This window comes from Oncorhynchus masou, chromosome 19, assembly GCF_036934945.1.
Source record: "Oncorhynchus masou masou isolate Uvic2021 chromosome 19, UVic_Omas_1.1, whole genome shotgun sequence".
Taxonomy (NCBI): Eukaryota; Metazoa; Chordata; class Actinopteri; order Salmoniformes; family Salmonidae; genus Oncorhynchus; species Oncorhynchus masou.
Genome location: NC_088230.1, coordinates 34,517,870 through 34,542,869, shown reverse-complemented (window position 1 = coordinate 34,542,869; position 25,000 = coordinate 34,517,870). Strand labels below are relative to the sequence as shown.

At 46.1% G+C, this 25,000-nt stretch overlaps 1 protein-coding gene across 2 annotated transcripts in view; it reads right to left on the bottom strand.

Annotated features, from left to right (window-relative positions):
• Positions 1–7,092: 7,092 nt before the first annotated feature.
• The window catches only part of LOC135506221 (B-cell lymphoma/leukemia 11B-like), a 49,931-nt gene continuing 32,023 nt past the window's right edge, over positions 7,093–25,000 (bottom strand). For both annotated transcript variants that reach the window (XM_064925739.1, XM_064925740.1), the window contains exons 3-5: positions 9,302–10,011; positions 8,344–9,159; positions 7,093–8,102 (exon numbers count right to left, since the gene is read on the bottom strand). In XM_064925739.1, coding sequence (XP_064781811.1) covers positions 7,482–8,102; positions 8,344–9,159; positions 9,302–10,011 — 2,147 coding nt within the window. In that variant the 3' untranslated portion in view covers positions 7,093–7,481. The remainder of the gene's footprint in view (positions 8,103–8,343; positions 9,160–9,301; positions 10,012–25,000) is intronic.

Genomic DNA, 25,000 nt, shown 5'->3' with positions numbered 1-25,000 from the left:
ATGGTAGCTATTGGAGTGAATCCTAACTTCCAGTGACTTCCCCCAACTCCCCCCCCTCCCCATTATGAGCACATAATCCCCCATCGTGTAGACTTCAGAATCATACATCACACTATTTATCTGCAACATTATATTCAGAACGTTGCACCCACCTGAACACACCCCTCTGGTTGACCAAGCATTTCCTAGTGCCACCTTATTAGTCCCCCCCCCTTCAAGTTGAGGGCTCAGTTATTGTGTGGTGGAGTAGATACGTAAGTATTCATCCTCTCCTCCTCTCCACCTCCATCGTTGTCTTTGGTGAAAGTCCCCACCTGTCTGGCTAATAACACCTTGCATGGCCTTTCAGGAAATACGGAAATGAAGCCCAAAAGGGTCACAAGGGGTCACGTAGGTTCAAGTGTTCTAGTAACAGATAGTGGATAAATGAAGATGTCCCACTCAGGTCATTTACCATTGAAAAAAATGATCCGTTCGGGTCTGCTTAACATGGAGGCTCTCTCCCATAGGCACTAATACATTAGCAGCTGGGTCTGGTCTGCTTAACATGGTGGCTCTCTCCCATAGGCACTAATACATTAGCAGCTGGGTCTGGTCTGCTTAACATGGTGGCTCTCTCCCATAGGCACCAATACATTAGCAGCTGGGTCTGGTCTGCTTAGCATGGTGGCTCTCTCCCATAGGCACTAATACATTAGCAGCTGGGTCTGGTCTGCTTACCATGGTGGCTCTCTCCCATAGGCACTAATACATTAGCAGCTGGGTCTGGTCTGCTTACCATGGTGGCTCTCTCCCATAGGCACCAATACATTAGCAGCTGGGTCTGGTCTGCTTACCATGGTGGCTCTCTCCCATAGGCACCAATACATTAGCAGCTGGGTCTGGTCTGCTTAACATGGTGGCTCTCTCCCATAGGCACCAATACATTAGCAGCTGGGTCTGGTCTGCTTACCATGGGTCTGGTCTGCTTAGCATGGTGGCTCTCTCCCATAGGCACCAATACATTAGCAGCTGGGTCTGGTCTGCTTACCATGGTGGCTCTCTCCCATAGGCACCAATACATTAGCAGCTGGGTCTGGTCTGCTTACCATGGTGGCTCTCTCCCATAGGCACCAATACATTAGCAGCTGGGTCTGGTCTGCTTACCATGGTGGCTCTCTCCCATAGGCACCAATACATTAGCAGCTGGGTCTGGTCTGCTTACCATGGTGGCTCTCTCCCATAGGCACCAATACATTAGCAGCTGGGTCTGGTCTGCTTAACATGGTGGCTCTCTCCCATAGGCACCAATACATTAGCAGCTGGGTCTGGTCTGCTTACCATGGTGGCTCTCTCCCATAGGCACCAATACATTAGCAGCTGGGTCTGGTCTGCTTACCATGGTGGCTCTCTCCCATAGGCACCAATACATTAGCAGCTGGCACCAATACATTAGCAGCTGGGTCTGGTCTTACCATGGTGGCTCTCTCCCATAGGCACCAATACATTAGCAGCTGGGTCTGGTCTGCTTACCATGGTGGCTCTCTCCCATACATTAGCAGCTGGGTCACCAATACACCAATACATTAGCAGCTGGGTCTGGTCTGCTTAACATGGTGGCTCTCTCCCATAGGCACCAATACATTCTGGTCTGCTTAGCATAGCTGGGTCTGGTCTGCTTACCATGGTGGCTCTCTCTCCCATGGTGGCTCTCTCCCAGGCACCAATACATTAGCAGCTGGGTCTGGTCTGCTTAGCATGGTGGCTCTCTCCCATAGGCCCATTAGCAGCTGGGTCTGGTCTGCTTACCATGGTGGCTCTCTCCCATAGGCACCAATACATTAGCAGCTGGGTCTGGTCTGCTTAACATGGTGGCTCTCTCCCATAGGCACCAATACATTAGCAGCTGGGTCTGGTCTGCTTAACATGGTGGCTCTCTCCCATAGGCACTAATACATTAGCAGCTGGGTCTGGTCTGCTTACCATGGTGGCTCTCTCCCATAGGCACTAATACATTAGCAGCTGGGTCTGGTCTGCTTACCATGGTGGCTCTCTCCCATAGGCACTAATACATTAGCAGCTGGGTCTGGTCTGCTTAACATGGTGGCTCTCTCCCATAGGCACTGGGTCTGGTCTACATTAGCAGCTGGGTCTGGTCTGCTTAACATGGTGGCTCACCAATACATTAGCAGCTGGGTCTGGTCTGCTTAACATGGTGGCACACAATACATTAGCAGCTGGGTCTGGTCTGCTTAACATGGTGGCTCTCTCCCATAGGCACCAATACATTAGCAGCTGGGTCTGGTCTGCTTAACATGGTGGCTCTCTCCCATAGGCACCAATACATTAGCAGCTGGGTCTGGTCTGCTTAGCATGGTGGCTCTCTCCCATAGGCACCAATACATTAGCAGCTGGGTCTGGTCTGCTTAACATGGTGGCTCTCCCCATAGGCACTAATACATTAGCAGCTGGGTCTGGTCTGCTTAACATGGAGGCTCTCTCCCATAGGCACTAATACATTAGCAGCTGGGTCTGGTCTGCAACATGGAAGGCACCAATACATTAGCAGCTGGGTCTGGTCTGCTTAACATGGTGGCTCTCTCCCATAGGCACTAATACATTAGCAGCTGGGTCTGGTCTGCTTAACATGGTCTCTCTCCCATAGGCACTAATACATTAGCAGCTGGGTCTGGTCTGCTTAACATGGTGGCTCTCTCCCATAGGCTCTCTCCCATAGGCACAATACATTAGCAGCTGGGTCTGGTCTGCTCATGGTGGCTCCCCCATAGGCACCAATACATTAGCAGCTGGGTCTGGTCTGCTTAACATGGTGGCTCTCTCCCATAGGCACCAATACATTAGCAGCTGGGTCTGGTCTCTCTCCCATTACATTAGCATGGGTCTGGTCTGCTTAACATGGTGGCTCTCTCCCAGGCTCTCTCCATAGGCACTAATACATTAGCAGCTGGGTCTGGTCTGCTTAACATGGTGGCTCTCTCCCATAGGCACTAATACATTAGCAGCTGGGTCTGGTCTGCTTACCATGGTGGCTCTCTCCCATAGGCACTAATACATTAGCAGCTGGGTCTGGTCTGCTTAACATGGTGGCTCTCTCCCATAGGCACTAATACATTAGCAGCTGGGTCTGGTCTGCTTAGTTCATTGACTGTTTATGCACCTGAAAAAGTGGGATGTCTTGCAGTCTCTGGTTCCAGTGTTCTATAGTATCAAACTGAGGCCAAGGTTTCAAGCAACCATCACTAGAGAGGGTTAATAGAGAGGGTTAATCTCACTTATTAACCAGTGGCTATCTGTGCTATAAAGAATTATAATCATGTCAGTATATTGGGATTTATAGCGTCACATTGATGGCAGATGCTATACCTGCATACTAGCCTTGTTTACACCTAGTTCTAACATGCGTCCTTTGTCCTGATCTTGTCCACATTCTGTTTGCGACCACATTTTTAGACGGGTGTGGATGATTAAAAGACTCATTGTGATCATCCCGTCCACCTCCGGAGGTCGTCAGACACGCATTGTGTCTGGATATCTCACAAGGTCAGGCAGATCTGGACAGAGACCGCCATTTAAACCATCATTATTCTGCCCTTTAAAAATCATTGACAGGTGACACCTTTGACTGATTACATCAATGTGCGTGTTACAATAAACAAATAAATATGATTTTTTTGAAAGAATAGCTGTGAAATAATTTGCATAAAGGAAGGGACCAGGAAATCTGGTCCCAATGCAGACACAGTGTATGGATAACAAATCTATTTTAGTACCATGTGTTTAGACACATTTCTGGAAATGTGGACGCAATCAGAATAAAGACAAGATCAGGATAAAGAACCCATGTAGGCACCAGGTATAAACGGGGCTGCTGAGGGCAACAGTTTTAAGCACCAGTCATGAGACATTCAACATAACTACTGGTGGTTATTGTAAAATAAACAACTAAAGATGCAACAATGGTAATGTAAAAGATGCTAATGTTATTAGTAATAGTGATATTAATGTTAATAACTACTTCAGATGTTAGCAGTAATGGTGATAGTCATGTTAATAAAAAATACTTCAGATAGGCATTTGCAACATTTATTGGATTTGTTGACTTTCTTTTCAACACATTACAAAAATACATATATGTTCAAAACAGCCAACGTTACTGCTGCTGCTGTGAAACTAATTATTTTTCACAACAATCCCTCAAAAAAGAAAAAGAAAAAAGATTTTTGTACAAAGCGCAAAAGTCATGAAAGTTGAAAATGTGTTAAAATTTAAATTTTAAGTGCCATCACAAGAACTTCAACCAACCATGAGAAGAAAAAAAACAATATTGTCCATGAAACTGATTTTATTTAAAAAAAAAAAAAAAAAAAGCATTTCTCCCATAACCCATTGCAGAATCCCAATCCAAAAATTCCTCTGGTATTCTGGATGATTTCTAATTTAAATGTTTAAAAAAAAATCCATATTAGGATAGATTTACCAAAAAAACGACTTTAAACATTTGAATCAAATCACAATTGGAATTGGGAAGGTAAAATAGGCTAACAGAATGTTGGAACCGTTTGTTTAAAAAAACACAGCATCATTTATCAATATTACAAAGACACTGTGTATCGTCATACAGTGAGCAAGAAATTATACGTAACTAACTCATGTAAATCTACTTAATAAAATCCCTCCACCATCATAACCATACAATGCCCGTTATGGCATTCAAAACATTGAAGAAAAGAATACTTTGTTATTTCAAAACACAGAGGATTTCATCATTAACATACTTCAAACACTGTAAACATTATTCTGGTACTGAATGTTCTTGTATGAAATGACTAGTTCTGTTTTGCGAGTCTGTCTTCCTGGTTCCTCAATGCGATTAAAATTACTCTCTGGCATCCATATTTTGGATGAAATATATGAAGCTTGTTCAGAAGTGGGAATTGTAGGTTTCTCCTCTCCGCTGTCTCAATTGCAATAATAACAGTTATTATAGTTATTATCAACTTTGTTCTGAAGTGAGAATTGATTAAAAAAAAAACATTTTCATATTGGAATACACTAAAGATGTACTCTTACTGAATATCAATGTGTGTTTTCCCCAAACGCATGTCTCTATGGTACCTACACCTTTTCAGCCAGTCGCATACATTATGATAACTAATCTATTCCATTTCCACATGCTGATCTGAAATAGAGGACCATTATCAGATGAGTGTTTTGTGTAAGAATCTGATTTCTGTCAACAAGATGATGATAAATAGGAAGATTTTTATTCGAGAGCACACCCATGTCCAATTGCCTAAACACACACAGCACATTTAAAACAGGCTGTGTGAAGTGATATCTTTGAGGTGAGGTGATTATCTGTATTGAAGATGGTTGTATTAAGGGAAGATGTGGCCTCAATCTTCCCTAATATTGGTCCTCTTTCTCTCTCTCTCTCTGATGTCCTTGGTATTAGATTTGACCAGTAGATATGCATTTGGGTTAAAACACACTTTTCATATGCTTTCAATTTCATTTGAATGACTTTGATCCTTGCTTGGGTCTCTCTCTCTCCCTCTCTTTCATTCTATGTCTCTCTCCCTCTCTCCCTCTATCCCCTCTCCATTTTCTCTATTTCAATTTTTCATTTTCTACCTCAAGAATGATCCAATCAGATCTCAAGGTCATGTGGCCATCAGTCTAACAGCTGTGCTGAACATTATTACCATAACTCAATGTAACTCAAATAGGCTTTTTTAGATTCATTCAAGGATGAGCCATCCTCATTCCACGCAGCTGAAAATCACAAATTGTAAATCCCTAAAAGTCACGAACGCCACGTACAGTGTCTTCACAAATCTGTTATTGGGCGTTAAACCCCCATATCGCTTTGTGAAGCAAAATGAACAACCCCCACCTTTTCCTTTTCAAAGCTGCTCTACTAATACATGAACGCTGAGTTAGTGAACTGTGAAAGCAGGCAGGCAGATTGAGGCTTAGAGCACACAGTGGAGAAACACAGGCATTGATATGAATTCCATTCTGAGACCGTTTTGCTGAATCCTGAGGGGATCAGAACTCACCCTGGGAGACGAGAACACTACTGTTCAAGAATTCCCCAGAAGGAACAATGAAATGATTCTAGAAGTGGAATGTACAGTACAATGTAGAATGTTTAAAAGTTTAACTTAACAAATTGGTTTTGATTAAGCTTTATCAAGTGTCAAGAGGGTGTAAGGGACATCGCCGCTATGTTGTTCAAATGTAAACAGTATGATCATAGGAAGGAAGCACTATTGAGAGGACCTGTATTGTAATTATCTAGTGAATGGTTGCAATTGCAATGTATATCATTCAGAACTTAAATAACTCAAGCCACAGATCTTTGATTGTTTTAGTTAGAGTGGACATTCTGAGTGTAAAATATGGGGCTAGTATACATTTAGTTTCTGTTAATAATGATGGATCAAAGAAAGTCTAATATTTACATAATGTTTGATGAAATAAAACGGTTTATTCTTCCCAAAACATCCACACATAACGTTTTATAGGACTGTTCTCCTTTCCACATTTATTACAGCAAGTTTGAACTGATATATCTTAAATATTCCCATGGTGATTTAATCCTGCATCTAAGGAGTTTATGTCAATGTCTGCAACTGCTGTTTATGTCCCCGGCTAATATTGGGAATGTGGGGACTGGATTGTATCATCATAATAATAATAACACACGCTGATATTAAAAAATAATAGTTTGTGTAAAATTGGCTGTAATCTATTCAGACTTTTAAAACATCAACATTTGGGGGTTTTTGAAATCCTAAAATGTAAATTCTATTGTCATAGTGATATTCAGTTCTTGATGTCAGAGATGAGCAGATGGATTGTAGTCTGCTATTGACCTAATAGGATATTAATCATACAGATAAAAAATAAATAATTGCTATCATAATTTAAGAAGTTTACTCATTTACTTATAGTTTCCTTAAAGGAATTGTTTTTAATTAACAAATCAAAATTAAAATCGTATTTCTAATCAAGTGTGACCTGTTTCAAGTTATGTGTTTTTTGGAGAAAAAAATCTTCAGCATATTTTTTTTTTAACTTTAACTACCTAATTCCCTATAAAACCCCACAAAGATGTACCTGCACATGCCCAATATCTTTACAAAACTCCAATAAATACAGACATTATTGCACAGTAGAAAGGCTCAATGCATTCCGAAAATGATAAAATCCTCAGATAGATCAATAGTTGGCAGGAAACTAAAGGTTTCTAGAAACATCCCATGTTTCCCTTTGTTATATTTCTCAGTTGGCAGTTTCTGTGACAAAAAAAAAAAACAAAAACAGAATTACGTACATTAAATTGTCCCAAAAATATTCAAGAAGAAAGATTATCCAGCCAAGCCCCGTGTTGAAGTCCTGTAAGTGTTCATTCAGAATGAGTCTGAGGTGTTAGCCTAGCCTAGCCTGTAGCCTTAGCTTTAGCCTAGCGTAACCTAGCCTCTCTCAGCCTCCTCCAGTTTGACGTCGCTGACCATCAAGTGTTCCCCGTGCCACTTCTTCATGTGTTTCTCCAGGGTGCTGTAGACGCTGAAGGGCATGTGGCAGATGTCACAGCGGTACACCTCCTTCCCAAACTGCCCGTGGGTCTTCATGTGGCGAGTTAGCTTGGAGCTCTGTGCGCAGGCGTAGCTGCACAGGTCACACTTGTAGGGCCTCTCTCCCGTGTGGCTGCGCCGGTGCACCGTCAGGTTGCTGCAGTTCTTGAATATCTTCCCACAGTACTCGCAGGTGTCGCTCCGTCGGCTCTCCTTACTAGGGGGTCGACCCGGCCCGGGACCCCGCAGGAGGTGAGGGGTGGAGCTGCCGCTGCGGCCCGATGCGCCCACTCCCTCCAGGAATTCCCCAGGAGAGGTGGAGAAGCGGAGGGAACCCGTCTCGGAGGAGGAGTGCTCTGAGGAGGTGGCGAAGGGGGACTGGTGGGCGTCGCTGAAGCCGTGGAGGAAAGGTTCTCTGATGAAGTGGCGTGAAGCGGCGTAGCCCGCCAGGAGCTGGGAATACATGTTCTCTGGGGAGATGAGGGTCGGAGCCGCGGGGAGCTCCAACTCCTTCTCCACCTTCACATCAAATAGAACGAAATTAAAGTTTATTTACACTGAATTTAACAAATCTGAACCCAGTAAAACAATACAACTAGATAAGAGAAAAATAATGCACTTCTTTCAGCAGTCTAAGAGTCTGTTTCATAGTTTTGGAGACAGTTGTGTAAACGACAAACATAAGAAAACGTAAAAACACAACAAGTTATTTAAGAAGAATAAAAGTCACTTAAAGGAGTAGCTAAAAGGGGGTTCTTACCTTGATTCTCTTGTTGGAGGGGTTGGGGCTGGTGATGGGGGTGGGCCGGCGGTGGAACAGTCCAGAGAAAGAGTCTTCAGACCCACTAATCCTTCCGTTCATCAAGGGCCTCTCCTCTCTTTCAATCTCTCTCTCTCTGTCCATCGCTCTGCCCATCACCCTGTCCAACGCTCGCTCTCTGTCCCGCTCAATCTCCATCTCCCCCCTCCCTGCATCTCCCCCCTCTCTCGACTCTCTATTAGGCTGCCTCTCCCTGTCCAGACTCATGGTCTTCTTGGAAGGGGCCAGCCTCAGGTGATTGTCCAGGTGGTTGTATGGGTGCATGATACCCACCCCTCCGCTCTCCGTCACTCTATCCCCACCATGAGGCTTCTCGTCTGGGGAAGGCCTCGACCCGTTCTCCCTGTTCTTGTGGAACTCTGAGTCCATGCTCAGGTTAGACTCAGGCCTACTTAGGCCGTTCCTCATCTCCTCCTCATCCTCAATTTCCTCCTCCTCTTCTTCCTCTTCCTCATCCTCTTCCTCCTCCTCGTTGTCCATCCCCATTCTTCCCTCCCCCTCTCTGCTCTTCTCCTCCCCCTCTCCTACCTCTCCTCTATTCTCCTGTTCAGGGGAGCTCCCCATGGAGCCTGACTTGTGTATGTGTGTCTTCATGTGTCTCTTCAGCTTGGAGGCTTGAGAACAGGCATGGTCACACAGATGACACTTGTAGGGCCTCTCTCCTGTGTGACTCCGTCTGTGGACTATCAGATTGCTCTGGAACTTGAAGGTCTTCCCACAAAACTCACAGGACTTGGACTTGGCTTGGGCCTGGACCTGAATGAATGAACGTATGAACAAATTAATTCTCTATTGTCCCATAGGGGAAATGTCTTGGCAACATTACTAGCAATTCTGTAATACATATAAGACATTACAAACATACATCAGCATATATCCCAGGACACACTGCACATACCTGGGCCTGGTTCTGGCCCTGGGGAGGAGTGGTGGCGTTTCCCTGAGGCGTGGGGGGCTGTGGGGGGTAGGTGAGGAACGGTGGGGGCTTGGAGCCCGACTGGAAGAGGGTTGGACTCAGCAGGCGGTGCATGGGGGGCACCCGGGTGGGCGAGAGAGGAGGTGTAGGGCCTCCGTTGTTAGTATTGTTGCCAACCGCCAGCTCTCTGAGCCTTCTGGAGAAGTCCATGGAAGGAGGATCCATTGGGGCCAGACGCATCACCCTCTCGAAGGCACTGGGGTGCTGGAAGAGCAGGGACCCCATCTCCTCTGGACCCAGGCGCTCCAGGAGGTGTCTGGGGGGCGGAGGTCTGACAAAGGGTGGGGTGGCAGGGAGCCGGGTGTCCAGATAGCCCGGAGGGGGACGGGGGTGGTGAGGGTGTTGGGGATGATGTGGGTGGTGCTCCCTGAGTAGTGGCGCCGCCATCCGGAGGAGGTGGAAGGAGTTAGAGGTGTCCCCCAGGAAGGTTGGTAAGGGAGAACGAGGGAGGGAGTCTCCCCCACCCATGGGAGGGGGGAGGGCCATGCGAGGGGTGAGGGTGTAGTTGGAGGGATGTGTGTCCAGATAGATGCGGATGCCGTGGGTGTGTTGGGCGTGCTGGAGCAGGAACCAGGCACTGGTGAAGGTCTGTTTACAAGAGGTGCAAATGTAGCTGGACGGCTCATCTTTACCTGAGAAAGAGAGAGAGGGGGGGGGGGTAGAAAAGGGAGCGAGAAAAAGGGAGCGATTGTAAGTGGTTGGTTCCTATTTTAAGAAGAGGTGTCTGCTAAATGACTAACATGAGAAAAATGTAGAAAGGAATGCATGACTGACTCATACTGTAATACAGTTTTGAATCACCTACATAACAACATAGGTATAATCAACATACATACATTATCTTTTGGCATGTCTGGAACGACAGCATATAAAACTAGGATCTCTATTCTATTCTACCGGGACAGTCGACTTCATCACAGACGAGAGAATATCATATGATAACCTGAGGGAGAGAATATGATATGATAACCTGAGTGAGAGAATATCATATGACAACCTGAGTGAGAGAATATCATATGATAACCTGAGTAACCAACCTGAGTATCATATGATAACCTGAGTGAATATCATATGATAACCTGAGAGATGTCGTATGACAACCTGATATCATATGATAACCTGAGTGAGAGATGTCGTATGACAACCTGAGTGAGAGAATATCATATGATAACCTGAGTGAGAGAATATCATATGATAACCTGAGTGAGAGATGTCGTATGACAACCTGAGTGAGAGAATATCATATGATAACCTGAGTGAGAGAATGGTTAGTGTGATCTCCTCAGACAAACACATATGCATATATGAGCAATACGAACTATATGCAAACAAACCCGGGGCTACCTAGGGGCAGGATAATACTAATGTGTGTGTGTGTGTGTGTGTGTGTGTGTGTGTGTGTGTGTGTGTGTGTGTGTGTGTGTGTGTGTGTGTGTGTGTGTGTGTGTGTGTGTGTGTGTGTGTGTGTGTGTGTGTGTGTGTGTGTATTTTGGTGTGGGGGAACGAAAGATATATGACAAGAGAGAGACAGGGAGAGGGAAAGAAAGAGGGAGCTGAGAAAGGAAGAGAGAGAGGGAAACGCCTCCGCGAGGGTGACAGCATTCCCTCCCCCATATACCCCCCTAGGCAGAACTACGACAACATAACCAACAAAAACAGGTCACAACTCCTACAGCTCTGTCACACGCTGGGTATGTACAGTACATAGTCAATGGTACTGTGGGCTTTGAGGTGACTCCTCTGGTAGGTGCACCTATAACTCATCTCTTGGCAGTAGTCCTGTAGACTACTTTATCGTTGACCTCAACCCAGAGTCTCTCTCTCAGAGTGCCTACTTGAAACAGAGCAATACTCAATCATGAGGCATCAAAGGCAAAGGAACGGAATAATATTAAGAAACACTATAGATGGATGGAAGGTAGTGTGGAAACCTACAGTGCCTTCCACTAATATTGGCACCCTTGGTAAATATGAGAAAAATGGCTGTGAAAAAAAGGTATTTTGACCCCGAGCACAGTGAGGAGGATAGTTTGAGTGGACAAAACATCTCCAAGGATCACAGCTGGAGAATTGCAGACGTGAGTTGGGTTTTGGGGTAAAAAAAAATAATCCAAAACTACAATCAGACGCCACCTACGTAGCAACAAGTTGTTTGGAATGGTTGCCATAGAAAAGCCTTTGTTTAACGATCGTCGTCGGTAGAAGGAAGGGTGGACCAAAGCGCAGCGTGGAAAGTGTTCATGATATTTATTTACAAGAAACACTCAAACAAAAATACCCCCCAAAAAACGAAAGCGAACAGTTCCGTCAGGCACAGACTCTAAACTGAAAATAACACCCCACAAAACCCAAAGGGAAATTCACAACTTATATATGATCCCCAATCAGAGACAACGATAGACAGCTGCCTCTGATTGGGAACCACACACACACGGCAAAACAACAAAGAAATAGAAAACATAGATTTTCCCACCCGAGTCACACCCTGACCTAACCAAACATAGAGAATAAATAAGGATCTCTAAGGTCAAAGGTCAGGGCGTGACACTTTGCTGTCATCAAACAACAAACTCAAGCGCCTACAGTTTGCCAAACGTTACTGGATCTTTCAATGGGACCAGATGCCATGGTCAGATGAGGCCAATATAGAGTTTCAATGGGACCAGGTTCTATGGTCAGATGAGGCCAATATAGAGTTTCAATGGGACCAGGTTCTATGTTCAGATGAGACCAATATAGAGTTTCAATGGGACCAGGTTCTATGTTCAGATGAGACCAATATAGAGTTTCAATGGGACCAGGTTCTATGTTCAGATGAGACCAATATAGAGTTTCAATGGGACCAGGTTCTATGGTCAGATGAGACCAATATAGAGTTTCAATGGGACCGGGTTCTATGTTCAGATGAGACCAATATAAAGTTTCAATGGGATTGGGTTCTATGGTCAGATGAGACCAATATAGAGTTTCAATGGGACCGGGTTCTATGGTCAGATGAGACCAATATAGAGTTTCAATGGGACCAGGTTCTATGGTCAGATGAGACCAACATAGAGTTTTAATGGGACCGGGTTCTATGGTCAGATGAGACCAATATAGAGTTTCAATGGGACCGGGTTCTATGGTCAGATGAGACCAATATAGAGTTTCAATGGGACCAGGTTCTATGGTCAGATGAGACCAATATAGAGTTTCAATGGGACCAGGTTCTATGGTCAGATGAGACCAAAATGGAGCTTTTTGTTAACAAACACCAGAGGTGTGTTTGGCATAGACAGAAAGATAGATATGCAGAAAAGTACCTTGTCACTACTGTATGGTGGTGGATCTTCGATGTTGTGGGGCAGTTTTTCTTCCAAAGGCCCTGGACAACTAGTTAGGATACATGGTATCATGGACTCCATTAAGTACCAGCAGATATTACCTCAAAACCTGACTGCCTCTGCTAGGAAGCTTAAACCGGGCCTTGGTTGGATCTTCCAGCAGGACAATGAACCAAAGCACACCTCAAAATCAACACGAAAATGGTTCACTGACCACAGAATCAAGGTTTTGCCATGGCCATCCCAGTCCTCTGGCCTAAACCCCATAGAAAACCTGTGTGATGAGCTGAAGAGGAGAGTCCACAAGCGTGGACCTGGGAATCTGAAGGATCTGGAGAGATTCTGTATGGAGTAATGTTCTCAGATCCCTTGCCATGTGTTCTCCAACCTCATTAGGCATTATAGGAGCAGACTCAGAGCTGTTATCTTGGCAAAGGGAGGTTTAAAGGCACAGTCAACTTAGTGTATGTAAACCTCTGACCCACTGGAATTGTGAGACAGTGAATTATAAGTGAAATAATATGTCTGTAAATAATTGTTAGAAAAATGACTTGTGTCATGCAGAAAGTAAATAGAAAGAGAAATAGAGAGAGAGAGAGAGAGAGAGAGAGAAGAGAGAGAGAGAGAGAGAGAGAGAAATAGAGAAGAGAAGAGAGAGAGAGAGAGAGAGAGAAATGGAGAGAGAAATAGAGAGGGAAATAGAGAGAGAGAGTGAGAGAGAGAGAGAGGAGAGAGAGAGAGAAATAGAGAGAGAGAGAGAGAGAGAGAGATAGAGAGAGAGATAGAGAGAGAGAAATAGAGAGAGAAATAGAGAGGGAAATAGAGAGAGAGAGTGAGAGAGAGAGAGAGAGAGAGAGAGAGAGAAATAGAGAGAGAGAGAGAGAGAGAGAGAGAAATAGAGAGAGAAATAGAGAGAGAGAGAGAGAGAGAGAGAGAGAGAGAAATAGAGAGCGAAATAGAGAGAGAGAGAGAGAGAGAAAATAGAGAGAGAAATAGAGAGAGAGAGAGAGAGAGAGAGAAAGAAATAGAGAGAGAGAGAGAGAGAAATAGAGAGAGAGAGAGAGAGAGAGAGAGAATAGAGAGAGAGAGAGAGAAATAGAGAGAGAGAGATAGAGAGAGATAGAGTTTGTGGTTCTCACTAGGCATATGCATCCACTTCTTCATGTTATGTGGGTCTACCTCCAGGGAGACGGAAGTATGTGAGGCCTACTCCGACTCTGCCGTGTTCCCGGCCCAGGATTAACGTCTTTAGTAATCAAATAAAGGGTGTTTAAAATGGCTCCACACACACGCAGCACTGATTGAGAGAAGAACAGACCATTTCAGTAAATGAGCCTCTCATTAACTCGCTGACCTGCCTCCCCGGGGCTCTGTCTAACCAATCACTGAGCCAAGACGGGCACACGTCGCCACAGTTACTGGAGTCTGTGTGGAGCGTGTTGCGTGTGTCGGTACGCTAGGCTGTCTACCTGTGTTTAGTTTGGCTGGTCTTCACAGACCTGTTTGGCAGCTGAACGCTGGACAGCTTACAACTTGGACGGAGAGAAGAGAGGGAGAGAGGGAACCAGAGATGAGGAGGAGGGGGAGGAGGGGAGTGTAAGTAGAGAGTCTTTGGGGACCATGGTGGTTTTAGAGCTTTTTCCTGATAGAACAGTGCAGTTGAACATCACAGGGGGGGTCACTATGGAATCAAGCCATACCACGCTCTTTGTCCTGCAATTACATATATTTCAATACTAGGTCATGAACATCTCAGTGTGTGTGTGTGTGTGTGTGTGTGTGTGTGTGTGTGTGTGTGTGTGTGTGTGTGTGTGTGTGTGTGTGTGTGTGTGTGTGTGTGTGTGTGTGTGTGTGTGTGTGTGTGTGTGTGTGTGCGTGTGTGCGTGTTTGTGCGTGCGTGCGTGCGTGTGTGTGTGTGTGTGTGTGTGGCTAGCTAATCACACCCGCACAGACCCCCTCCCTGTGTGAATTTGCATCTTGTCACATCTTCCAGAGAGAATGCCATATGCTGTTAGATCTGGACTGGCAGCTTAATGTCTCTCTGCTAATGTCTCTCTGCTAATGGCTCTCTGCTGATGGCTCTCTGCTGATGGCTCTCTGCTAATGACTCTCTTCTGATGGCTCTCTGCTAATGGCTCTCTGCTAATTGGCTCTCTGCTAATGGCTCTCTCCTAATGGCTCTCTGCTGATGGCTCTCTTCTGATGACTCTCTGCTAATGGCTCTCTTCTGATGGCTCTCTGCTGATGGCTCTCTGCTGATGGCTCACTGTTGATGGCTCTCTTCTGATAGCTCTCTGGTGATGGCTCTAAGCTGATGGCTCTCTTCTGATGGCTCTCTGCTGATGGCTCTCTTCTGATGGCTCTCTGCAAATGGCTCTCTGCTAATTGTCTCTCTGCTAATGGCTCTCTCCTAATGGCTCTCTGCTGATGGCTCTCTTCTGGTGGCTCTCTGCTAATGGCTCTCTGCAAATGGCTCTCAGCTAATGGCTCTCTGCTGATGGCTCTCTGCTGATGGCTCTCTTCTAATGGCTCTCCTCTGATGGCTCTCTGCTAATGGCTCTCTCCTAATGGCTCTCTGCTGATGGCTCTCTTCTGGTGGCTCTCTGCTGATGGCTCTCTGCTAATGGCTCTCCTCTGATGGCTCTCTGCTAATGCCTCATGACTGAAAAACACTAATTTCATCATGTTCCCTTACAAGCATGAGAAGCGAGGGTAACAGGGAGAGGGGGAGGAGGAGAGAGGGGGAGGAGGAGAGAGGGGGAGGAGGAGAGAGAGAGAGGGAGAGGAGGAGGAGGAGGGGGGGAGAGAGAGGAGAGAGAGAGAGAGAGAGAGAGAGAGAGAGAGAGAGAGAGAGAGAGAGAGAGAGATAAAGGATATGCAAATGATTCAATCAGGACTTGCCAATCAGCTGTGTCTGTGTGATGCTGTGAAATCCCCCATCAGGAAATACAGCATCTACATGTAGTAGAGCCACACGGAGTCACACACCAGAGTAGACACACACACCAGAGTAGACACACACACACAGAGTAAACACACACACACCAGACTAGACATACACACACACACCAGAGTAAACACACACACACACACACACACACCAGAGTAGACACACACACCAGAGTAGACACACACACACACACCAGAGTAGACACACACACACACACCAGAGTAGACACACACACACACCAGAGTAGACACACACACACACACCAGAGTAGACACACACACACACACCAGAGTAGCTATGAGGGGAGCGGTGTTGCTATGTAGCTGTCGCTCCAACCAATAAAAGCTCCTCGCTATGATTCAATTTGCAGTAATTACCATGGTCTATCTACTGACACACACATACTCACTTCTGTCCTCTCATACACACACACACATACACACTTCTGTCCTCTCATACACACACACACACACACATACACACTTCTGTCCTCTCATACACACGCACACACACATACACACATACACACTTCTGTCCTCTCACACACACACACACACACACACACACACACACACACACACACACACACACACACACACACACACACACACACACACACACACATACACACACACACACACACACACACACACACACACACACACACACACATACTCACTTCTGTCCTCTCATACACACACACACACACACACATACACACTTCTGTCCTCTCATACACACACGCACACACATACACACATACACACTTCTGTCCTCTCATACACATACACACATACACATTCTGTCCTCTCGTGCACACACACACACACACACACACACACACACACACACACACACACACACACACACACACACACACACACACACACACACACACACACACACACACACACACACACACACACACACACACACACACACACACACACACACACACACACACACACACACACATACACACATACTCACTTCTGTCCTCTCATACACACACACACACACACACACACATACACACTTCTGTCCTCTCATACACACACGCACACACATACACACATACACACTTCTGTCCTCTCATACACATACACACATACACATTCTGTCCTCTCGTGCACACACACACACACACACACACACACACACACACACACACACACACACACACACACACACACACACACACACACACACACACACACACACACATACACACTTCTGTCCTCTCATACACACACGCACACACATACACACATACACACTTCTGTCCTCTCATACACATACACACATACACATTCTGCCCTCTCATACACACACACACACACACACTTCTGCCCTCTCAACCCTCTTCCGCTGACCAGGAAGTTCAACTACTAGTTACCGTGCTTTTACACTCCAAATTAAGTGGGAGGGGCCAGTAACTGTAGTGGGAGGAGCCAGTAGTCAGACAGGACATCATTAATGGTGGGTATATGCGTATAGGTGGGCCAATCATAAAATCGTTTCCCTCCCTCCTGGGTTAGTTTTTACTAAACCCCCACCAGCCAATTAGGTATTCTCTAAGGACCTTAGATCTTAAACCTAACAGCGCTTATATTCTTTCCAGATTGGCTTTTATAGCAATTATTTGTCTTAAAAGCACAAACACAATGCCAGGGAGCAGAGAGAAAGAGAGGGAGGGAGGGAGGGAGAGAGAGTGAGAGAGGGAGGGAGAGAGAGGGAGAGAGAGAGACCGGGAGAGGGAGAGAGAGGGAGGAGGAGAGAGGGAGAGATAGAGAGCGGGAGAGGGAGAGAGAGGGAGGAGGAGAGAGGGAGAGATAGAGAGCGGGAGAGGGAGAGAGAGGGAGGAGGAGAGAGGGAGAGAGTGAGAGCGGGAGAGGGAGAGAGGGAGGAGGAGAGAGGAAGAGATAGAGAGAGAGGGAGAGAGGGAGAGAGAGAGGGAGGAGGGAGAAGAGGGGGAGAGAGAGAGAGAGGGAGGGAGGGGAGAGAGGGAGAGAGAGAGGGAGAGGGAGAGAGAGGGAGGAGGAGAGAGAGAGAGAGGGAGAGAGAGTGAGAAGGAGAGAGGTAGAGAGAGAGAGAGAGAGAGAGAAAGAGAGGGGGAGAGAGAGAGTGAGAGGAGGGAGGGAGAGGGAGGAGGAGAGGAGGGAGAGAGAGAAAGAGAGGGAGAGAGAGAGAGAGAGAGGGAGAGAGGGGGGGAGAGAGAGAGAGAGAGAGAGAGAGAGGGGGAGAGAGAGAGAGAGAGAGAGGGGGAGAGAGAGAACTGTGCCATGGTATTGAATGATTACATCTGGGGTTGAAGAAAGTGAGGCTTGGTGAGGTTTGAAGCAGTAGACTCGGTATCCCTATTCCAACCCAACATTTGAGAAAAACTCTGACATGAGTCTGTGAGAGCAAGTCACACACACACACACACACACACACACACACACACACACACACACACACACACACACACACACACACACACACACACACACACACACACACACACACACACACACACACACACACACACACACACACACACACACACACTCCTGACAAACCCACACACAAACGGGGCCTCCCATCCTGGGTGCACCTGTCAGGGGAGGAGCTGACCCCTCTGGTCTTGTATCTGACCCGTCTGGGCTTGTATCTGACCCCTCTGGTGTTTGATCTGACCCCTCTGTTCTTGTATCTGACCCCTCTGGTGTTGTAAACAGGTTCTCATTAGCCTGGCTGTGATCTAGAGGCTCCCGGAGGTCCCCTTCAAACTCACCCCCCTACTCCTGTTCCTTCACCCCGTACCCCTTGCTCTCCTCCCTGTCTCCCCACCCCGCTCCCCTCACCTCCTCCCCTCGCCCTTCTACCTTTCCTTCCCCTCCTGTCTCTGCCTCTCAGCTCTGCTCCGATGGTTTGTTGTTTGTCATAATTGGGGCTAATCAGGCAATAGAAGGCTATGTAGAGCAGAACAGAGCAGAACAGAGTAGAGCAGAGTAGAGCAGAGCAGAGCAGAGCAGAGCAGAACAGAACAAAGCAGAACAGAGTAGAGCAGAGCAGAGCAGAACAGAACAGAGCAGAATTGAGCAGAGCAGAACAGAATTGAGCAGAGCAGAGCAGAGCAGAGCAGAACAGAACAGAACAGAGTAGAGCAGAGCAGAACAGAACAGAGCAGAATTGAGCAGAGTAGAACAGAATTGAGCAGAGCAGAGCAGAACAGGACAGAGCAGAATTGAGCAGAGCAGAATAGAGCAGAACAGAACAGAACAGAGTAGAACAGAACAGAACAGAATAGAGCAGAGCAGAGCAGAGCAGAACAGAACAGAGCAGAATTGAGCAGAGCAGAACAGAATTGAGCAGAGCAGAGCAGAGCAGAACAGAACAGAGCAGAATTGAGCAGAGCAGAATAGAGCAGAACAGAACAGAGTAGAACAGAACAGAATAGAGTAGAACAGAACAGAACAGAATAGAGCAGAATAGAGCAGAACAGAACAGAGTAGAACAGAAAAGAACAGAACAGAACAGAGCAGAACAGAACAGAATATAACAGAATAGAACAGAATAGAGAAGAGCAGAACAGAACAGAGCAGAACAGAGTAGAACAGAACAGAACAGAATATAACAGAACAGAGCAGAACAGAGTAGAACAGAACAGAATAGAATAGAACAGAACAGAACAGAATATAACAGAACAGAATAGAATAGAACAGAACAGAATAGAACAGAACAGAACAGAACAGAACAGAATAGAACAGAACAGAACAGAATATAACAGAACAGAACAGAATAGAACAGAACAGAGCAGAACAGAACAGAATAGAACAGAATAGAACAGAGCAGAACAGAGAAGAGCAGCATATAGCCACTGTGAGGGTGGCAGTAGCAGGAACAGAGTAAGGCTCTCAAACTAACTCAAAGCAGGCCCAGGCCAACTATAACCACTTACATGTGTGTGAGCCCTGTTGGTGTGTGTGTGTGTGTGTGTGTGTGTGTGTGTGTGTGTGTGTGTGTGTGTGTGTGTGTGTGTGTGTGTGTGTGTGTGTGTGTGTGTGTGTGTGTGTGTGTGTGTGTGTGTGTGTGTGTGTGTGTGTGTGTGTGTGTGTGTGTGTGTGTGTGTGTGTGTGTGTGTGTGTGTGTGCAGTCAATCTGAATTAGGCCTGCTGAAAGCCCGGACAGACAGAGGGAGGCTTTAAGGGGACGGGGCTGCCAAATCAGTGTGTGGGATACACGGACAAACACGCACATGCACACGCACACACACACACACCTGACTAAGGTATGTCTGGCTCCCTGATCTGTATGTCTCATAAGATGCAGGTCAACTGAGTGAATGGAACAATACAGGTATCAGAAACAGAGACAGACAATAACAACCAGCCTCTCATGTATCATGTATCTCCAGCAGCATAACCAGAGACAGACAATAACAACCAGCCTCTCGTGTAGCTAACTATGAGCGCTGCTCTGCTGTGCTCCAAGCCTCCGAGGCATCTCTCAGGGCACGGGGACAAGCTGTGAAAAAGAACTGGAAAGACCTCTCTGTCAGTAAGAGCTGTGGTTCTTGACTCAGCCTCTATAGTCGCTCAAAAAAAAAAAAAAAAAAACAGAGCTCCAAAAGTGCATCAGCTCCCTGAGGCATCTCTGTGAGCCTGACTCATCCACTCATAACTGTAGTGTGTGTGTGTGTGTGGGGGGGGGGGTCCACTGTGTCTGCTGTCTATCATGTGTCGGTGGATGAGGTTGATGGATGACTATCACATGTGCTTGTGCTTGAGAGAAAACAAAATTAAGGGGATATATATATATATATGGAGAGATGGAGAGAGAGAGATATATTGTTTGTCTATTTCACTTTATATATTCACTTTATATATTATCTACCTCATTTGCTTTGGCAATGTTAACACATGTTTCCCATGCCAATTGTTTTTTTTGTTTTTTTGTTTTTTTACCTTTATTTAACCAGACAAGTCAGTTAAGAACAAATTCTTATTTTCAATGATGGCCAATAAAGCCCTTGAATTGAATTGAATTGAATTGAATTGAGAGAGAGAGAGAGGTAGAGAGAGAGAGAGAGAGACACAGAGAGAGAGAGAGAGAGAGAGAGAGAGAGAGAAAGAGAGACAGAGAGAGAGAGAGAGAGAGAGAGAGGTAGAGAGAGAGAGAGAGAGAGAGAGAGAGAGAGTCTTGGCTGATTTCTTTTGATTATCCCATGAGGTCAAACAAAGAGGCACTGGGTTTGAAGGTAGGCCTTAAAATATGTCTCTCTAATATGGTCATACATTGGGCAGGAGGTTAGGAAGTGCAGATCAGTTTCCACCTCATTTTGTGGGCAGTGAGCACATAGCCTGTCTTCTCTTGAGAGCCATGTCTGCCTACGGTGGCCTTTCTCAATAGCAAGGCTATGCTCGCTGAGTCTGTACATAGTCAAAGCTTTCCTTAATTTTGGGTCAGTCACAGTGGTCAGGTATTCTGCCGCTGTGTACTCTCTGTGTAGGGCCAAATAGCATTCTAGTTTGCTCTGTTTTTTTGTTAATTCTTTCCAATGTGTCAAGTAATTATCTTTTTGTTTTCTCATGATTTGGTTGGGTCTAATTGTGCTGCTGTCATGGGGCTCTGTAGGGTGTGTTTGTGAACAGAGCCCCAGGACCAGCTTGCTTAGGGGACTCTTCTCCAGGTTCATCTCTCTGTAGGTGATGGCATTGTTGTGGAAGGTTTGGGAATCGCTTCCTTTTAGGTGGTTATAGAATTTAACAGCTCTTTTCTGGATTTTGATAATAATCTCTCTCTCTCTCTCCCTCTCTCTCTGTCTGTCAGTTCATATGGGCTCTCTCTCCCTCTCTGTTAGGTCATATGGCCTCTCTCTCTCTCTCTCTCTCTGTCTGTCAGTTCATATGGTCTCTCTCCCTCTCTGTCAGTTCATATGGTCTCTCTCTCTCTCTGTCTGTCAGTTCATATGGTCTCTCTCTCTCTCTGTCTGTCAGTTCATATGGTCTCTCTCTCTTTGTAATAATCATTTTGCTGAGACTTAAAAACGTCACATGGAGTGTGGCTGTTCTGCTGCTCTGCAGGGCTGTGGGAGGTACTGTAAGCATGTCCCAGGTGGGGAGTAGGGGGTCTGGGGCTTGAGGAAGAAACAGGAGGGATTGGAGGAGAATGGTGAGCACTAGTGGTGGGGAAGTTGGACTGAGACATAGAGGACTGAGACATAGAGGACTGAGACATAGAGGACTGAGACATAGAGGACTGAGGGATAGAGGACTGAGACATAGAGGACTGAGACATAGAGGACTGAGACATAGAGGACTGAGGGATAGAGGACTGAGGGATAGAGGACTGAGGGATAGAGGACTGAGGGATAGAGGACTGAGGGATAGAGGACTGAGGGATAGAGGACTGAGGGATAGAGGACTGAGACATAGAGGACTGAGACATAGAGGACTGAGACATAGAGGACTGAGGGATAGAGGACTGAGGGATAGAGGACTGAGGGATAGAGGACTGAGGGATAGAGGACTGAGGGATAGAGGACTGAGGGATAGAGGACTGAGGTTGGTACTGAGGCTGGGGCTGAGGCTGCAGAACTGGGACACTAGGGGATTGAGACATAGAGGACTGAGGGATATAGGACTGAGGGGTAGAGGACTGAGGGATAGAGGACTGAGGGATAGAGGACTGAGGGATAGAGGACTGAGACATAGAGGACTGAGACATAGAGGACTGATGGATAGAGGACTGAGGGATAGAGGACTGAGACATAGAGGACTGAGACATAGAGGACTGAGACATAGAGGACTGAGACATAGAGGACTGAGACATAGAGGACTGAGGGATAGAGGACTGAGACATAGAGGACTGAGACATAGAGGACTGAGGGATAGAGGACTGAGGGATAGAGGACTGAGGGATAGAGGACTGAGGGATAGAGGACTGAGGGATAGAGGACTGAGGGATAGAGGACTGAGGGATAGAGGACTGAGGTTGGTACTGAGGCTGGGGCTGAGGCTGCAGAACTGGGACACTAGGGGATTGAGACATAGAGGACTGAGGGATATAGGACTGAGGGGTAGAGGACTGAGGGATAGAGGACTGAGGGATAGAGGACTGAGGGATAGAGGATTGAGACATAGAGGACTGAGGGATAGAGGACTGAGGGATAGAGGACTGAGGGATAGAGGACTGAGGGATAGAGGACTGAGGGATAGAGGACTGAGGTGGTTACTGAGGCTGGGGCTGAGGCTGCAGGACTGGGACACTAGGGGATTGGCAGACATGCCCTCAGCAGCAGTGTGGAGCATTCTCTGGGTTCAGACAGCTCAGTACACTGCAGCGTAAACATCCCCAGCTGCCACAGCCAGCTAAATCCATTCCCTTATTACACTGTAAAGTACCACCACTCTCACAGAGAACAAGCCTTCCATCCTAACCAATCAGGGAGCTATAAAAACCTGCTCGTCACATGCTGCCTTAGAACTGGGACCGTAGTCACAACTTCTCAGAGTAGGAGTGCTGATCTAGGATCAGACAGACACCAGTAGAAGGGATGTTACAGTAATACCTAGTATACAAATGGGTGGTCCACTACACTCTGTGACAGTCAGCTAAAGCACAAATTCAGGCTTCAGTAGGAGACAGTAGAACAACAGGGAGGAGATGTTATCCCTATAAAAGCCATGTCTCCACTCTATCTGTGGACTTCTCAAACAAAGTGAGGGCGTATGGAACCAAACCATCTCTTGGCTCGCAGCGGTGGTGTAAAAGCTAAAACACTCCACAACAGTCCCCCTCCCCTTCCCTAAATCACATTCATACACAGCAATAGACACACACAGAGAGACACACACTGTGAGAAGGAGGGGGATGTGTTTGACCCTGGACTTCCCCTATGGGTTTATTTCTCCTGTAGATGGAGCGAGAGATGTGACATTTGAAATGTCTTTATCATTTTGGAGTGTAATGTTTACTGTTAATTTATTACTATTTATTTCACTTTGTTTATTATCTATTTCACTTTCTTTGGGAATGTAAACATGTTTCCCATGCCAACAAAGCCCTTTGAATTGAATTGAATTGATAGTAAGAGAGAAAGAGAGAGAGAGACAGACAGAACCAGAGAGCGAGAGAGAGAGAAAAAGAGAGAGAGAAAAAGAGAGAGAGAGAGAAATAAAGAGAGAGAGAGGGAGAGAGAGAGAGAGAGAGAGAAATAAAGAGAGAGAGAGAGAGAGAGAGGAGAGAGAGAGAGAGAGAGAGAGAGCGAGAGAGAGAGAGAGAGAGAGAGAGAGAGAGAGAGAGAGAGAGAGACAAAGAGAGAGAGAGAGAGAGAGAGACAAAGAGAGAGAGAGAGACAAAGAGAGAGAGAAATAAAGAGAGAGAGAGAGGGAGAGAGAGAGAGAGAGAGAGAGAGAGAGAGAGAGCATCCCCTGGCTCTTATCAATCTCATACATGTCCTGCTCCTGGCACGGCTCCTGCATAGCTTATAGTTAAGAAGGCCTTCATCCATCCAGTCTACACACACAGACTGAAGTAGGGGCCTGCGCTGTCCCACCACACCCCAGCCCTGGCTACCCTGGCTGTTACCTCCTGCCACAGGCCCAGACTAGCTCCTTGCTCCGCTGGCTCCAATCACACTGATAACATCTGACTCTTTCTTTTAGCTCTGTTCTGGGAAAGAGCACGGAGGAGAAGGGGTGTCTGTGTGTGTGTGTGTGTGTGTGTGTGTGTGTGTGTGTGTGTGTGTGTGTGTGTGTGCGTGCGTGCGTGTGTGAGTGTGAGTGTGTGTGTGTGTGTGTGTGTGTGTGTGTGTGTGTGTGTGTGTGTGTGTGTGTGTGTGTGTGTGTGTGTGTGTGTGTGTGTGTGTGTGTGTGTGTGTGTGTGTGTGTGTGTGTGTGTGTGTGTGTGTGTGTGTGTGTGTGTGTGTGCGTGCGTGCGTGCGTGCGTGTGTGTGTGTTTAGGTTGACTTGTTATCATGGTACCATGCAACCTTGCGGAGATAATTCCCTTGGGTCTGTGGTCATCAGCCATTCTCTTTTTCAATAAGGAAGGGGGAAATATACAATATAAAACTCCACAATGATTTAGATCAAATTATTGAGCAGGTACAGTACATACATTATTACAAGATTTAATAAAACAAAAAGAAGATATGATATTATTTGAACAACAGAATTTCCATTATTTGTCTGTGATTCATACAACTGACAATAATGTATCTAGTAACAATGTAGCTTAATAATGTAGCTGTTAAGAATGTAACTTAATAATGTAGCTGTTAAGAATGTAAATTAATAATGTAGCTGTTAAGAATTTAACTTGATAATGTAGCTATTAACAATTTAACTTAATAATGTAGCT